The following is an 18331-nucleotide window of genomic DNA, read 5'->3' on the forward strand; positions in this document are numbered from 1 at the left end:
ATCTCCACCTCTCTGGAAGTAGTTTCGCCACAGTTTATCTGCATCTTGTCTTTTTTTTTAATCTCCAGTTCTGAAGAATTGGACTACATGTGTCTTAAAATCAGAAAGCAACACTTTATCATAACTTAATTCTTTACAATAAATGAAGCAGTAAAACTTGTTTAATATAAACAATGCAGTATATGACCTCACCTCAGGTTCAGAGGTGCTGTCATCCATCACATCCACACAGTCCTGACAGACCTCCTCTGCTTTGGCCTTGTGACCTGCGCTGGTGCTGTGTTCCTACTCTGTAAGTAAACACAAGTCAGGATGTGCAGCTCAGCAACCAATGAGCCAGAAACACCTACTGTGGTTCTTGTTGTAGAACATTAACTGTTGAAAAACTCAAGTAAGTCCAGGGGCTATATGAATACTGTCGTAGCCCACATTCAGAAACTGTGTCTTTAAACGCAACTTCAGGACTTCTGTGCGGTTGTGATGTCACAAATATACCTTAAACAGGTAGAAAGTGGAGCTACAGCTGTTAGTCATCCCCCGGCTGCAATGACGGTGCAGAGAGAACAGTGTGGAAAACCTGGAATACAGGTATGTTCAGACAGACTGTATGGGAAAAAGAATGTGTCTATTGCAACATTAATGTAAATGTAATGTAAACATGTTCTAGTAGAAGCCCAAAATACAACTGGGAGTATATGTGACCTTTAAAAAAGGGTGCTAAAAGCCAATTTTTGACAGATTCAGGCCAGCTATTTCCCCATTCCCAATCTTTGTGCTAAGCTAAGCTAACCAGCTGTTGGAGGTAGCTTTATTTTTTACCATATAAACATGAAAATTGTATCAATCAAGTGTTTTTTGAACATTAAAGCATGTAAACATGTTCAAGTGGAAACCCCAAATGAATCCGAACCTGAAAATTAGCTTAAAGTGGTACCTTTAAGGTGCATTATCATTATGACCTTTCAAAATAAAGCAACTTTGACTTCTCACTGTAGAAGGAAAAAACTAAAGTGTTTCTAAAAACATTAACTGAATAATGTGTTAATCAGTGAGTTCAAGAGGGGCTAATGAGCCGATTTTGAACAGATTCAAGCCAGTTGTTTCCCCATTCCCAGTCTTTGTGCTAAGCTAAGCTAACCAGCTGTTGGAGGTAGCTTTATTCTTTACCATACAAACATGAAAATGGTATCAATCAAGTGTTTTTTGAACATTAAAGCATGTAAACATGTTCTAGTAGAAACTCCAAATACAAGTATGAACCTGAAAATCCACTTAATGTGGTACCTTTAAGGTGCATTATCATTATGACTTTTCAAAATAAAGTAACTTTGACTTCTCATATACTGTAGAAGGAAAAAACTAAAGTGTTTCTAAAAACATTAACTGGCTCTGTTTTCTTCAAGTGTCATTAGTCATGACAGTGAGCCAGATAACAGGACCCTGAAACATACTAAATCAGCTACAGTACATGGAGTTAATATTCTATAGCAGGGGTGTCAAAGTGATCCAGTAAAGGGCCGTGTGGCTGCAGGTTTTCATTCCAACCGAGCAAGAACACACCTGACTCGACTTACTCAATCACCTGAACTGTCTTCACACAGTTGGTTTGTTGGACCAGGTGTGTTTTTGATTGGTTGGAATGAAAACCTGCAGCCACAGCGACCCTTTACTGGATCAGTTTGACACCCTTGTTCTATAGAATAGAATAGAAATACTTTATTAATCCCAAACTGGGAAATTGTAGAGTATCATTTACACATGTACTTTCCTACTTTAACTTGTCAGATTCTCCTCCATGAACCTGAACATATGCTGTGAGTCAAAAGATAATCACAGCGGCCAGTGGCTGAGTGTTTAGAGCAGTAGCCTCATGTAAGAGGCTGAAGGTCCTCGAGGCAGGGGCTGCAGGTACATGTCCCCCCCCCCTGTCTCTCACCCCATTTCCTGTCTGTCCCATATAACAAAGGCTTGAAAAACTGCCAAAAAAAATCTCTAAAATAAATAAATAATCCACTTAAATATGTAAGTGTTTAGTCCGAAGGATGAAGGTTGAGGGATTATTCGCCCAGCAGGGGGCAACAAAGAAGTGTAAACCAGCACTTGGCTGAAGTCTCCGTCCCACTCTCTCTTTTCTGTGTGACGGCAGGTAGAGGAGGCGCAGTGCGGCGGGTCTGCAGCACTCACAGAGAGGAGGTAACCTGTTGGACTGCTGGTCCTGCTGCTCTCTGGTCCTCTCTCTCTCTCTCTCTGTCTGACAACCACTGGCTCTGCTGCTCACACCTCCCTGAACCAGCCCCCTGGATTTTTACACTTTTCTTACAGTTTTGTGAATTGGAATGAAATTATCCTGAACTGAGGCTGCTGTAATGAGATGTGAGTATATTGTTGCTTGTGTGGCTGCAGTATGTTGTTTTTTTTTACCTTTCTGATCCTTAACACAAATTGATTTTCAAACTCTTGTTGAAGCCTCTGTCCTAGGATCAGTTTGTGCCCTGCTCTTGCTGTTGCGAGAGCCTACATGCCGGGGGGATGAGGTTACCTCCAAAACAGGTAGGTGGGAGTGAGATGGCAGTGGGTTTGGACAGAGTGTTGTGCCTGCATTGTAATATCTGTTAGTCTGAGTATGAGCTGGTCAGACGCAGTAAACATACTGTATGTTCAATAGTGAGTGAATAAATGTGCGTGCCAACTCGTCTGTTTCCTCGTCCCTGTGGTTTTATCAGTCCTTCTGCCTCTGAACACTGTGGGTTAAACTTCCATCCGTCTTCTAGACATTCCCGTAACTCTGATAACAGAGACAGGCCCTGGCAAGCCTGCTCCTGGTACAATAACAGGCACTGCAATAACAAAAAAAGGTCATTTATTTAGGTCATGTTTGACACTTTAATTGTCTTCCCTGAAAGATACAATTTCAAGATTCATCACGGATAAATTCACAAAATTGGAGGCATGCATTCCCCCCAGACAGGCGTTTCCTGCCCGACCTGTGGCCCGACATGTAGCCTCACCTGTACGGCCACATTCCCCCTCCTCACACCCCTTATTTATCCTTCCCTCAGGCCAACGTTATTAGCTTTCACACATGTGAACAAAAAGTTTCTCCACCTTTTTTTTCTTTTCTTCCAATTTCTGCTTCTATGTACTGCCGAGTCGTATTTTTCTGAATGAGGTGCTGTGTCATTGTTGCATCAGGGGCCCGCACACAGAGACCTCAAGGGTTTTCAGACCAGTTAAATCAAAGGAGAACAGAAATGTCAGTGATTCATGTAAATCTACAGTGCAATAAGTTGAATTCCTGTGTTGCATGCGAGAGTTGAACTCATCCTGACCTATGAAATCATACACCCTAGTGTCCATGTAGTTTACGTAGCATGTGTGTGTTTTGTGTGCTGCTAGGAGACAAGGATGGGGGCTGCGCGGGCAGGGAGAGGCACGTTTTTACATGTGCAGGGAAGTGTATATATTATCAGAGGAGCTTAGCATCTACCTGGATGGTTTATAGTTTAGTGAACGGTTCACACAACGTGCTTATCTGTAATGCTACACCCTGAAGCCTTCTATAATATTATGAGAATGCAGTAATCCGTTAATAAATCTTAGGAGGAAGGAATGTGTGATCCAAACACTCTTATCCACCATAAGGAGGATCTCTCATGGAGAAACTGAGTGCTTGTTTTATCTTGTCAATACATCTATCAGATAAGCCCCTTCCCTCCTCCTCTCTCGGTTTCTGTGTGTTAGAACAAAGGCCCTTTCTCTGGCGTGTCCAAACATTTTTCCCACGCTTATTTGCTTGAATCGTAGCTCATTTACACAAAACTAACCACACAGCCATGGCAGAGGTAGTCATATTTCAATCTTTGTTATTTCAATCTGTGTGGTTGTAAATCTTGGTTTTAGATCCCGCCATTAGAGTTGCTCATCCATAAAAATCATTCATTTCTTAAAGGAATAGTTCAGCAGTTTGAGTTTCTGGCTGAGAGTCAGATGTAAAGATTGATACCACTCTCACACTTTTACATTTAAAATGTAAAAAAAGAGTGGCATTAATAACTTTCTGCCAGAAGCATATTTAAAAAAATGCCATACCTTTTGCTTTAAAAAAGAAAACGTCTTTATAATATCTTTGAAAGGTTTCTTTGAAAAAAACTAATTTGGCACTAGTACATACATACATAGGTAAAAGGAAAATAGTGTTTGGCAACTACAAAATAGTCAATAATCCAACACTAAACTAGTGTAGACTCTCTTGGTGAGTGCACAGCAGGTCAGCTAAAAAGGCTGCAATTCAACATGCATGAAGAAGAACATGTAAGCAGCGAATGATGAATAAATACTTTCTTGGGTTTAAATTGAGCCGTTCTTTTATTGAAATTCCTTTGGAGATCAACAACGGCTTTCAAACTCTACACAGATAACTAAACTGGACTCGTCTTTGTCTCAATTTGACCTCAAATATGTATCAAATTGTTTCAAGAAATTCTGAGGAAATAACAGATATGTAAAACAGTCCGTCAAAGTGTGACATTGAGGGGCTTATTTCACCTCTTATACAGGACACTGACAACATTACTGAAAAACAAGACCTGCACTGGGAGCAGGAATGAGATTAAATGACCTCACTTTAACAGCAGATGTTTTTTTTAATAAAAGTTGGCTCACTCCGACACTTCCTGTCCGGCTAAAGGACAGATGTTTCTAGCAGTGATGATCCAATGGTGTGCTAAGACAGATGTTTTTGTGTAGGAACTAAATCTCTGTGCAGGAAGTAACAGTGTGCGTCAGTATTTGATCTCACAATGTCGCAGCGTCACACGTATATGTTTATGTAAGTATTTCTCACAGTCTTTGACGTGAGTTTCTGTATTTCCACAGTGAACCCTTGCTGTTACATACCCTGTCAGCACTGGGGTGTGTGTGTAAGGTATGGTGAGGACAAGTATGAGTGTGACTGCACTCGTACTGGCTACAACGGAGAAAACTGCACAGTCCGTGAGTCTCATATCCTCCCTTTTTATTGCTTTTTTAAAAAGAATTTGCAATACTCTTGTACACAATTCAGAAAGGATTAGATAGGCTGATGCAGGAGGTTGTTTCATTTTGTTGTTGTTAAATCAGGAAATAGTGGAACATGGCTTTTGGGTCAAAGCATTAGAACTTCTTGTCTAGACCCAAATATTTGGAAATAAATTGGTTTAACGGGAGCAACTGCCAGAAAGAGAGCAGCTGGGTCAGAGCTGCTTCTGCTGAACCACCTCCTATCTCTGCCGCTCTGCTCCTCATTAACAAGGAGCGCTCACACACTGTGGTCCTTAATCAGATGTGATGGGGATTTGGCCGACAGTTATGCAGTTACATCGCACCCACTTGGCTTCATAACAATTAATCCTTGCTTTCATTGTGCAGAGAGGGAAAAAACAAACAAAAAGAAAGATTGGGAGGAAAAGGAAGGAAAAGACAAGCAAGGTCAAACGGGAAAAGAGGAAATGGGTTTGAGTGATAGCCTTTGCTTCAAATAATACTTTTGTCTCTTACATACGGTACAGTAGCCACACATGTAGCTCATTTTACACAAACAGAATCAACTTTGAAGCTTTATCTTGATCTTTAGAGGTCCTGAAAGGCAGATAGACATAGTTAGTGATGGCCGGTGAACAGTGTGCAGCATTCAGCAGAAAGACAGTTATTTCCCTCAGGAGGTGTCAGAGACAGAAAACAGAGCTAACACACAGTGAATATTAGATTTACATGTGCCAGGTGTTCAGAAACACAACTCTAACTGAATGCTTTTTGATTAAACACAAGTTAATTGAGGAATTTGACATTTATTGTAAGAACCTTTTATGAGCCTTTATCATATTAGTTGATACTGTGCTTTAATGGATCTCAAATGTTCAGTGTAATGACCATAAACTAATCGACACAGTAAGACTGGAGCTTTGAGGGGCCCGGGGACAGTTGCCCCCTTTGCCTGGTTGATAATCCAGCCTTACCCCCAGGATGCTAAAACCATAATCCGACTGAATTGCCATTTCGTATAACTTCATCCTATGAATCGTCAGGCCAATCATCTTCTCGGACTGTGACATAATGACTTTGTTATCCTGAGTGAATTTCCACTTTAAATTCCCAGGTTCCCTGATTTCCAGTAAAATCAATATTGTTTTTTCACGTGTTCTCCCACCGCAGCGGAGTTTTGGACCAGAGTGCGTCAGTTCTTGAAGCCCAGCCCGGACACGGTGCATTACATTCTCACACACTTCCACTGGCTCTGGGACATCATCAACCACACCTTCCTACGGGACGTCCTCATGCGGCTGGTTCTAACAGGTCCAGAGTCAGCTGTTCATTCATTCAGAGCTGTCACATATTCGATATATATATATATATATATTATATTATATATAGTATAATATATAACTTTTTTAAATTTTATTTTTATGAACAGTTCGGTCCAACTTAATACCCAGCCCTCCAACCTACAACTCAAAATACAGCTACCTCAACTGGGAGTCCTACTATAATGTGAGCTACTACACCCGGATTCTGCCCCCGGTGCCAGAGGACTGCCCTACACCTCTGGGGGTCAAAGGTTATCCACTCATTTATGTTTTTTTTAATCGAGTTTTGATGCTTTTACAGTGTTCGTTCAGCACCTTGACCTGTTTTATAATAAGTTAAAACAAAGAAATGTCATTCTTTACACAATGGGACCTTTAAAAGATAAGTGTGGACAATATTTCCTTCTAAAATGTGGAAGTGTAAAGTAGCATAAAATAGAAATACTCAGGTACTTGGGTAAATGTGGTTACTTTCTACCATGGATAATTTTGATATATTTCATAATGAGATGTGTGACGCTATCAATAATGCAGAACATGCATCTTGCTCAGTGTTGTTTCAGCTGAAGTTTAACACTTCCCCTCAGTGATATGCATGCAGATTATTGACCTTGATGACACTTATTGTGTGATGTGTTAACTGTATCAGTACTGATTTCACAGGCGCACTTTTTGAGTATTATGACTAGAGGCGTGCTGTTTCTGTTCAGGCGAGGCTGGGCTGCCTGACCCTGAGCTGCTGGTGGAGAGGCTGCTGAAGAGAAGGACGTTCAGACCCGACCCCCAAGGCTCCAACCTCATGTTCGCCTTCTTCGCACAGCACTTCACTCACCAGTTCTTTAAGACCTACAATCGCATGGGTGTGGGCTTCACTAAGGCTCTAGCGCATGGGGTTAGTCCATTTACAGCCTTTGTCGATTTTGTAATAATAAACTTTATTTAAAAAGCACTCTTCTTGCTTGTGCTTTTGAGTAGAAAAGACTCACAGAATGTGGCTGCAGTGACGTTTTATCCATGCTTTGAATGAATGAGTGAATGCCTTTGTTTATTTACGCTCGTTCTCTCACTTGCTTTTTTTGTCCCCTTCTGTGACACATGCAGGTGGATGCAGGGCACATTTATGGAGACAACCTGGAACGTCAGCTCCAGCTGAGGCTTCACAAAGATGGAAAACTCAAGTATCAGGTGAAAGAATCAAAACGGTTACTAGAGAAAACATGTGCATGGAGATGTACCTCAACATGTTGAGCAATATTGGAACCAATATCTTTCCATTGCGTCGCCTTTAGCCATATATGTTACTAACAGTGCAGTTTTCATAATCTCATTTCATCTGCTAGCGTTGCCTTAATCATTAACTCTAAGAAACATCTGCCAGATATCATACGTGTATATTTTTTGTAATGTATAATCATTCATTATTGTTTGTCCAGTTAGTTGATGGCCAGATCTACCCCCCCAGTGTAGCTGATGCACCCGTTAAGATGAGCTACCCTCCTGGGATTCCTCCTGAGGGTCAGATGGCTATTGGTCAGGAAGTGTATGGACTCCTCCCCGGTTTGGGAATGTTCGCCACGCTGTGGCTCAGGGAGCATAACAGAGTATGCGACATCCTGAAGGTGGAGCATCCCACTTGGGATGATGAGCAGCTTTTCCAAACCACACGCCTCATCATCATTGGTGAGAAGGACACCGTTGTGAAGGAATGTCTGACATTTTGGGAAATACTTATTCATTTTCTTGATAAGAGTTAGAGAAAAGATTGATACCACTTTCATGTCTATATGGTCAATACAAGCTATGTCCAACAGCTGGTTAGCTTAGCTTAGCACAAAGACTGGAAATGGGGAAACAGCTGGCGTGAATTTGTCCAAAAATCGGCTCACCTCTCAAACTCACTGATTAATACTTAATTTCTTTTAAAGGTCACATATTCTGCTCATTCTCATACTCCCAGTTGTATTTTGGTTTTCTACTAGAACATGTTTACATGCTTTAATGTTCAAAAAACACATTATTTATCTCATCCTGTCTGTCTGAATGTACCTGTATTCACCTTCTGTTTGAAACGCGCCTGTCTCTTTAAGACCCCCTCTTAAAAAGCCCAGTCTGCTCTGATTGGTCAGTGTTTCTGGGTCTTCCACATCTGCACTCTCTGCATCTCAGCACTGTTATTGCAACCGGGGAATGACTGTAACGGTACTGTAGTGGCTAGAGATGTTCCAAAATATTTCTTTATTTCCTGATACTGAAAAAACTATATTTTTCTAATAATTTTAGACGGGATTACTATTATAGATGGGATATGCTTGCTATAATGGCTGTATGGTCTGACTCAGGTTAAATCTTTTGTAAAACATGAACAAATGCAGTTAGAGAATGGATGCCACATAACTTTCTTTATTCAGTCATAATGAAAAAAAAAAAAATAAAGTAGTTTTAAAGTAGATTTCTTTCAGGGCTAAATTACATGGTATCAGATCGGTGCAGACATTCTTGCCAGTACAGATACCCGCGTGTGAGGCAGTATCTGAGGCACTTGCGGTACTGATATCGTATCAAAACAACTCTAGTAGTGGCACCTTCTAACTATTGTATAGTATAGTTGTGAAACCACAACTGGACAGAAGTCTTGAAGGCTCGTTTTAAGACACAGATTCTGAATACGGGCTGTGTGCATTTCTCTGTGACATGAGTGTTTTGATACTTTAACAGTATTTTTATAGCCCCTTGACCTGCTTTATTATCAAAAATACATGGGAATCTAACTTTTTTACAACATGGGATAACAACAATTTTACAGAGGCTCATGTTCAGGACTATTTACCTCCCACTTCTTGTCTAAGAGTCTCTGCTGATTTACCTTGGGTATTGTACAGATTAAACAAACTAGATATAACATGTTCATGGGTGAGCTTTAGAGGTGAGGTAAGCAAGTCTAGGTATCATCGAACAGAGCCAGACAGGCTGTTCCCCGTGTTTCCAATTAGTGTGCTAAGCTAAGTGGCGGGTTTTATTAAAGTTTTCTTTAATAACAGTGTATGTCAGCACACTGAGACAACTTTCCATGACTCCATTTTAATCTCCCTGCCCTCTTTCTGTCTCTGCATGTTTCTCCCAGGTGAGACAATAAAAATAGTGATAGAGGAGTACGTGCAGCACCTCAGTGGATACCTGTTGAAGTTGAAGTTTGACCCCACCCTGCTGTTTAACTCCAACTTCCAGTATGGGAACCGTATATCTCTGGAGTTCAGCCAGCTCTACCACTGGCACCCCTTGATGCCTGACAGCTTCTTCATTAACGGAGATGAACTGTCATACACGCAGTTCCTCTTCAACACTTCCGTTCTCACACACTACGGCATCGAAAAGCTGGTGGATGCCTTCTCTCGGCAGGTTGCTGGCCAGGTAATAAACGACAATGTAACATAATAAAAATGCAACAATAATAAGTTATTTTTTAGTTTAGTCTACAAAAAAGTTAGGATGTAATCTACAGTGTTATATCCGTGTAAAGTGGTTTTTGGCATTCGCATGTCACGTCTTCCTGTTTTGCTGGATTTGTATCCTGTAAGTGATTTAAAGTTGATTACTCAGGGCGACTTGGCGAATGTTTTGGTGCAGTTGTGTGACTAACTGAGGTTGGTTGGGATTTTTATATTTATACTAATGCTTTATGTTGGGCTGAACCCAGGGTTCACTTTTTGAAAAAAGGGACGGCAATGTTTGTGAAAGCTGCAGTCGGCAACATTTTTTTTTCTTCATATTCACTGAAACCAAGACTATGCTCAAATAAAACATAAATCAAACGGTTTTAGAAAAACAAAAAACAGCGCCTCTACGTGCACCTAGAGCTTGTTGATTGTTTTGCAAAAATCGACCGCGCCCGTATCATCCTGTCCACTCAGTGCAGGGCTGTGTTCGTGCACACACCCCAGATCCCACCCCCCTCTGCGCATGTTACAATATCACATGCACACGCCTCACGACTTACACTTAATGACATTAGCAGTAGCAGTAGTTAGTAAGTTAGCCGGCCTACCTCAGTGTAGTGTGTACTCCATGCCGTTTATCAATGAGAGAAGAGAAGGGCGCACTGACGAGCACTCGATGGGAGGGAGCTGAGGAGCTAGGTGGTAGTGGGGGAGGGGCGTGAGAGTTGTTTTTATTTTTTAAATTTGACTAAGTCAACTCGATCTGCCAGACTTGCCGACTGCAGCTTTAATTATAGTCTTCTTTACGTAGATAATTACATTAACTAGCCTACATTAGCATATACTTTTAAAAATGAATCATGGGTGAGCAGCCTCCGGACAATTAAAAACACATACACATGAGCTGCTCAGCACTCTGTACTGTTTTAGTTTGTGTAGGAAGGGTAGGCATTGTGCTGTATATGAAGATTAATATGAGAATATTGCAACCTTTTGCTTGCTGTATCAATGGACTTCTTTTTTACAGGATTCCAACAATTAATTAATTATGTATTCATCTGCCATTTAAATCATTCTAACTCAACATCTCAGTTTGTAAAATCACCATTAATATTATATTTTCATTTTTAATCATTCATTCTCAATCCTTTGTCTTACAGATTGGCGGTGGCCACAACATCAATGCTGTGGTGACGAGAGTGGCTGTAGGGGCCATAAAGGAGTCCCGCCAACTCCGCGTGCAGCCCTTCAACGAGTACAGGAAGCGTTTTCACCTCAAGCCGTACACATCTTTCAGACAATTCACTGGTAAGAAAAACAGCTGTGTGTACAGACCACACATCACGACGTGCAACCTTCAAACCCTGCAATTTGTCACTTTCACAAGTCAGTGAGAGCAGCTGAGCACACATTCTTGAAATGAATGGCATGCAGAGCGGAGTTGTACTCTCTCTGAGGCATTCCATTTTCTTAAAGGCACATATTGTAAAAAGTGAGATTTGCATGATTTTTTTCATTATAAAGCAGGTCTATGTGCTATCTAAATACAGTGACGGTATCAAAAATGCTCAATCCACAGAGAACACATGCACATGCCTGTGTTCAGAAACTGTCTTTAAATGAGCAAACATGACTTCTGTACAGCTGTGATGTCACAAATATACTAAATGCAGGTAGAAAGAGATGCTATAGTGCTGTTACAGTCAATCCCCGACTGCAATGATGGTGCAGAGACTCAGAGAGAGCAGATGTGGAAGACTCGGAAACACTGTCCAGACAGAGCAGACTCTGCTTTTTCAGGAGGGGGTCTTAGAGAGACAGGCGCCAAAATTGAGTGTTTCAGACAGCGAGTGAATACAGGTTTATTCAGACATAAAGAACATGAAAGCATGTAAACATGTTCTTGTAGAAACCCATATTTGAGATATGAACCTGAAAATGAGCATAATCTGGGACCTGTAAAGAATATTCTCTATTGCTATTATAGTTTCTTCCATTGTTATTCTTTAAAGGGTAGAAATGGATCCTGAATACTGCGCTGCTGGCAAAAGTTATAGATTAATCCATGATGTAGTACATTGTAGCTATTCCTTTTTTTATTAACGGTGCAATACTTGTGATTACCATTTGCAGATAACGAGGAAATTGCACGCGAGCTTGAGGAATTATACGGTGACATTGACACTCTTGAATTTTATCCTGGTTTGCTGTTGGAGAAAACACGACAGGGGTCAATATTTGGAGAGAGCATGGTAGAGATGGGCGCCCCCTTCTCCCTTAAAGGCCTCCTGGGAAACCCCATATGTTCTCCAAATTACTGGAAGCCCAGCACCTTTGGAGGCCAAGTCGGCTTTGACATAGTGAACTCTGCCACACTGAAGAGGCTGGTGTGTCTGAACACCAGGACGTGTCCGTATGTGGCGTTCAGGATACCAACAGAGGAGCAATCACAAAGAGGAAGTGACGACAGTAAAGTAAGGACTGATGAACTATGACCACCTGCAGACACACACATGGTTTGAGATCCATATATGAAGGTAAAAGAAGAGGAAAACAAACAAACAAGTGTTGAAGATGTTTGTGTGGAAAACTACAGTAATGGTTGTTTGAACAGCACTGGAAATCCTTACAGGACTCAGAACGCCTCGTCCTTTAACCTCTCTCTCTTACACATGAACAAACACATCAGTGAGGATATAAACATGTCATTTCTGTTAAATACTTTGTGCCTGAAGACTGAAATGCCATCTTGTTCACGCTGCCCAGTAATAAAGGTATGTACCGTCTGTAGATTTATTTTGAAATAAATGATTGCAATGCAACATAACCATTCATTGAAATAAAACTATAGACACAAAGTGGATTATTGCCCAATGCCCATTCATTTAAATGTGCAGTGATTAAAATGTCTGTTTTTGTCCATTGTTCTGTAGCTCTCCATTCCCTCTTCCACCTCTCACCCACTGCTTCATGTGAATCCTGTGTTTCTTTTGGCTTGAGACTGAATACTCATGATGGGAACACAAGGAAGACTCACATAATAGCAGGGTGTACGTTTTTTATATAAACAGGCACAGCAAGGTTTAAACACACATAAAACCAAAGCGTGATTACCTTTTGGCTTAGAACGTTTAGGTAAATTAGGATAAATATGAGATAATTCATGCCACAGACCAGCCAGAAAATACACACAAATCAACAGACACTTTTTAAAAGGATTAGGCCATCAGAATAGATTCATTCTGTAGCGATTTGTATTAGCACAGGGGAGAGTGAATTTATAATGCTATTATTGGTATCCCTTTTGTGTAAAATGCACTTTTTAAGCGAGTAATGAGGCTGCCAGCAGTGGTTGTTGAAGTAGTGCTAGCAGAAGTAAAAGTAGTAAGGCCTACCACTATTTCATATTCATGCTGCCCTCTAGTTGTGAAGGTGGGAGCTGCATAATGACACATCCAGCAGAGCTTCCTACATTTTCTACTGTACCTCAGTTTGGTATCGTGTTGCCTTTAAGTGCTCTCAGGAAAGTCTAACCTTATAGAATGGCCCCTCCAAAACATGACACTCATGACATGGCAATAATGCCAGAATAAACTGAGCAGCTCAGCAATTTTGAGTGGCTGCGTTGTTTTTGAATAGATTTGAATGCACACATTCGGGACACTATTGGTGTTTACAAAGTTGTAACAAACATACACAGATTTAGTGACACTGACAAGGTTTCCAGTACGACCAAACTATAAAAATAGTGTAATTCCTGTGTAAAATCATCCCATGGTCTTTTTTGACACTTGCATACATCAAATAAGCCATCAAACAGTTTTTTTCATGTGTGAACTATTAACAGAGAAATCCCGGAGTTACTAACAGCCTGCCGTGGCTAACACTGATTAGCTCGGGGCAGTACGGTGAAGGCATTCAAACGGCTTTCTTAACCACTAATACTGCTCAAAATTACACCAAACCTCTTCAGTAGCATGTTAAGAGTGCCTACACATAAAAAGAAGCACCAACAACGTAGTTAGTGAACCCAGAGTTTATTAAAAGAGTGTTTTGAAAGACTTACCTACTGGCCCTGGTACCAGCTCCTCTCGTAGTTAAGACTATTCAAGACGATTAGCAAATGCAATCCAAAAGGAAGGAGCCCTTTAATGATTTATTTAGGAATCGGTCGCCTCTTCCAATTTATTCTGGGCACATTGAAAAAAAGTGTCCAGTATCGTGCTGTTGATTAGTATGAGGGAATGCTCATAGTCACACAGCGTATTGCAGTATTAAATTATTCCCGGCCACGCCGAAAAATGATATCCGTTGGCAGCATAAATCTTCTTCCCAGGCGCCCATAGGCTCACAGTACCCACAGGCACCGATAATTATTATTATTAATTATAATCCAATAATATAATATTCTGAAATGGTCCATTCTGCATGAGTACGTTTTACTTTTTGTACCTGAAGTACATTTTAATGTTCATACTTTTGTACTTTTACTTAAGTAACCTTTTGAATGCATGAGTTTTAATGTAACAGAGTATTTCTACAGTGTGGTGTTACTATTTTTACTTGAGTAAAAGCTCTGAGTACTTCTTCCACCATTGCTTAAGCTGCAGCTCAGGAGCTAAATGTCAGCTCTCTGTGAGCTTGTATTTCAAAATTCCGACACTTTTGTGAACCGTGAATGCATCACACTCTGGGATAGTGCTCAGCGCTCTCAGCAGCTAAAGTAGCAGATTAGCAGGAGTGAGCAGTGGGAGTTGGCGATATTTTACCGACGGTAGCTGCTCATAAAATCAAGGTAAGACCAAAACAAATCACTCGACAGTAATGTACATGTTTTTATGCGTTTGCAGCGGTGTAATGTTGAAGAGGCGAGTTTAATCTCCATTCGGTTTACGGCAGAGGAAGTGTAAAACAAGCTAGTTAGCTCAGTCGGCTAACCTAAGCTCACTTTCTCAAACGGTAGTTGCCGGTTTGGCCCGTGTCCTGCTTAACAAATAAGATAATTGGATTGTCTCTGTCCTCCTCCCAGTAGCGTTTAGATACTTGGGGAAATAGCAACAACAGTCAGGAGCTTGCTAGCGATAGCTGCTTTAGCTATTGGAGCTGTCTCATCTCTAGGGATTGTCGGACAAAGTAGGTGTTGGCTGTTCGGCCTTCGCTCGCACTGTTTACATTTGTTTAAGATGTTTTATCCACAGGCAGTTGAGAGATACAGTTTCGTACTGACACCTAATGTCAACAGCAATAAAGAAAAATAGCTGTAGTTCGGCATATTTTCCATTTTGCTGACTGACGAACACTGTGAATAGTTAGAGGGATTTAACAGGGGGTGTGTGCCTCCTTGTATCTCCATCTGTGCACATTGAGTTGGCTTACACACGGGTCAGTGCATCAGCAAAGGGCTCTCAGACAAATATTGTTGACACACTTAGTGTAAGCTATGTATAGTGTCGATGTCCTATTTTTAAAATAAGCCCTTTCTGTCCGACCTGTGACAGTTTGGATGGCTGTCAATCTGGATTATTATGCTCCACTGACTGATGTGCTCTGCTGCCATACTATCGTGTGATAAAACATATTAATCTGTAGAGGTTTTATCTAAAAGGCTTTAAAGATAAAGCAAATGGCAGTGTTGTCTCACTTTAAACCGCAGAGCTCATGCAAATTATTACTCAAATTACCAAAACAAAATGGCAGTTGTTGTGCTTATTTAAATACAATCTGTGAATTTAAGGCATACGTATGTTCAGTTACTTACTTATTAGTGCATACTTTCTTGTGCATGCAGACAAAGATGAAGAATGAGCTCAGTCATGTTAATAAGAAGAATAAACAGAAACATAATGATACTGTCTCATTATAGCATCGTAGTGACTTGCATCTGTATCTTGTCTAAAAACACACTAATGACTGCTGCCCTCAGGTGAGCCGTTGTCATGACGACTCTGGATGACAAGATCCTGGGAGAGAAGCTGCAGTACTACTACAGCAGCAGTGAGGATGAAGGCAGCGACAACGAGGATGAGGATGGGGAGAACAAGACCATCCGGGACGGTAACGTCAACGAGCCTGAGATAGACTACAGCGCCGATGGAAGTGCTGTCAACACAGGTATTCATACACAAACCAAACCAAGAAATCTGTCCTAATAAGACCACTGTGTGTATAATTGTATATTAATAACAATAACGGGTGACGCTGGCTATTCTCTCTCAGGACCAAAGGGTGTCATCAATGACTGGAGGAAGTACAAGCAGCTGGAGGTGGAGCAGAAACAAGAGCAGAAGAAAGAGATGGAAAGACTGATCAAGAAGCTGTCGATGAGCTGCCGCTCTGACCTTGACCTGGAAAAAGACAAAGAGAAGCAGAAAGAGCTACAGGACAAAATCAAAGGCAAAGTGAGTAGGATGAGGACAAAACATACGCATGGGAAAGAAATGCTTATGAAATTAGCATAAACGTCTTGTTCCTAACTCCATCCTGTCATGGCCGACTTCGTCTTGAAACTGTGCCACTAATGGGACACTTGCTCTGGGAAAAGGCTAAATACAGGCAAGATATTAATTAAACACAACCTGGTCAATATAGTGGAATCCCTGCACCTTCATCCTCTGATTTCTGACAATCTAATAAGTGGCACACTGTGTTTCACCTTGCCAACTATTATGCATTTACACATATCTTACGTCCAGAGATGTGATAGAGTTATAATAAGTCACAGAGTAAACACTGGATTCATCGGAGCATCTGTAAAATAAGTGTCCCAAGACATTGTCACAAAGATTTTTTTTATGAAATGTAAAAAATATGTACTGGACTATTTCTGGGCTGGGACCAGTTTCTGCTGGTTGCTTGGCACCTGGTCCAGACCATGATAAAGTTCAACACATAATATAAAATGGCAAAGTGGCATTTTTACACCCATGCCTTTAATTAGTGAGCTGTAGATGTCTTGGTAAGTTGATTGTCTTACCTTTGGTCAGAGTCAAGCTAGCTGTTTCCCCCGCATTTCTAGTCTTCGTGCTAAGCTAACAGTCTTACTTACCGCACCCATCTATGAGCGCCCTCAAACTTCAAATCTAGTTCTCTGCAATAAAGAATATTTCCCAAAATGTCAAACTATTCATTTTACTAACTGTATATGTTTTCCTCTTTGTCTACCCTATAGATGACCATGCAAGAGTACAACATGCTCCAGGAAGAAGAGGACGACGAAGACTTCCTCCAGCATTACCGTATGCAGCGCATTGAAGAGATGCGGCGCCAGCTCTGCCGTGGCAAACGCTTTGCGCAGGTCTATGAGCTTAACAGCGGAGAGGACTTCCTTGAGGCTTTGGACAAGGAGGACAAAAGCACACTGGTTATGATCCACATCTACGAGCCAGACGTCCCGGGCTGTGAGGCCATGAGCGGCAGCCTGATGTGTCTGGCTCAGGAATACCCGCTGGTCAAGTTCTGCAGTGTGCGCAGCTCAGCCATCAGCACCAGTGCACTGTTCAGGGACAGTGCTCTGCCTGCTCTGCTTGTTTACAAAGGAGGGGACCTGATCGGCAACTTTGTGCGGGTCACAGATCAGCTCGGGGAAGACTTCTTTGCGGTGGACCTGGAGGCCCTGCTGCAGGAGTATGGCATGCTGCCCGACAAGCCCCCTGTTGTCCTGAAGACAGTTCGCAATGGAGCCATCGTACAGAACACAGTGAGCGATGAGGACTCTGACCTTGATATAGACTAGAGCCACAATATCTAACACTCATTATATGCTTGGAAAACACGCGTACACAGTCTGCATGGACTATAGATAATTTTTATGTCTGTGGACCCCCGTAGTTATGATGGACTGAGCCAGGATTGCCATGTTTCAACTCACTCAGCAAAACCGGAAGTTAATGCACACAAAACATCACGGCCCAGTGAGTTTTATCATGACATCAATCCACGATAATGATTAATTAAAGTCCATTTTTGCTATTATTAATATCGAGGACCTGTTATACACAGTGAGAATGATGTAGATGTAGGATTAAATGTTTTGTTTGAGCCTTGATTATTTATTCGTGTGTTAAGACACATTCCTTGTTTTGGTTCATGTGCATCTTTATTCTATTAAATGTATGTTCACTCTCTTAGAATACAGATCCTGCAGCCCAAACTGACTTAGTTAATTTTATAACTTTTCTATGTGCTGTACCATTTCAAATAGTGGGAAGAATAAACACAATGTTTGGACTGTTGCCTGTTTGTATGTTTCATTTATCAGAATTGTCCAAGGTAGAGGTGGACAATAAAATAAATGGAGCCTTCACATCCTATGGAAAACTGGTAAATACCAAAATGTGACGTGAAGATTGAACATGAAAACCCCCTCGTGTGGTAATTTCCACTGGGAAATTCGTAGAATATTTTGATACACGAGTTGCCGAGATGAGACCCCTGACCTTTTCAACATGGCGGAGCGCAACGCAAGAGTCTACTTTACTTCAACAACACTGTTTTTTGAATGGTAGGGAAGATTGTGCTTCAGATAAGGGTAAACCCAGCTTTTGTAGCTAAAACAGA

At 41.2% G+C, this 18331-nt stretch overlaps 2 protein-coding genes across 2 annotated transcripts; both read left to right on the forward strand.

Moving 5' to 3' along the window:
• The first annotated feature begins 2185 nt into the window (after window positions 1-2185).
• LOC310958362 (prostaglandin G/H synthase 1-like) lies at window positions 2186-12560 on the forward strand. Its single transcript, XM_083929266.1, has 11 exons — window positions 2186-2373; window positions 2467-2550; window positions 4876-4992; window positions 6190-6330; window positions 6449-6592; window positions 7052-7233; window positions 7443-7526; window positions 7775-8021; window positions 9463-9749; window positions 10936-11083; window positions 11909-12560. Exons 1-11 carry the CDS (start codon window positions 2367-2369, stop codon window positions 12268-12270), a joined length of 1803 nt encoding a protein of 600 aa, XP_083785392.1. The 5' UTR covers window positions 2186-2366; the 3' UTR covers window positions 12271-12560.
• Window positions 12561-14468: 1908 nt separating this feature from the next.
• On the forward strand, window positions 14469-17980 carry pdcl (phosducin-like). The gene is made up of 4 exons (XM_083929721.1): window positions 14469-14570; window positions 15699-15886; window positions 15992-16173; window positions 16944-17980. Exons 2-4 carry the CDS (start codon window positions 15712-15714, stop codon window positions 17505-17507), a joined length of 921 nt encoding a protein of 306 aa, XP_083785847.1. The 5' UTR covers window positions 14469-14570; window positions 15699-15711; the 3' UTR covers window positions 17508-17980.
• The last annotated feature ends 351 nt before the right edge of the window (window positions 17981-18331 follow it).

The sequence above is a fragment of the Echiichthys vipera genome (assembly GCF_963691815.1).
Source record: "Echiichthys vipera genome assembly, chromosome: 16".
NCBI classification, from domain to species: Eukaryota; Metazoa; Chordata; class Actinopteri; order Perciformes; family Trachinidae; genus Echiichthys; species Echiichthys vipera.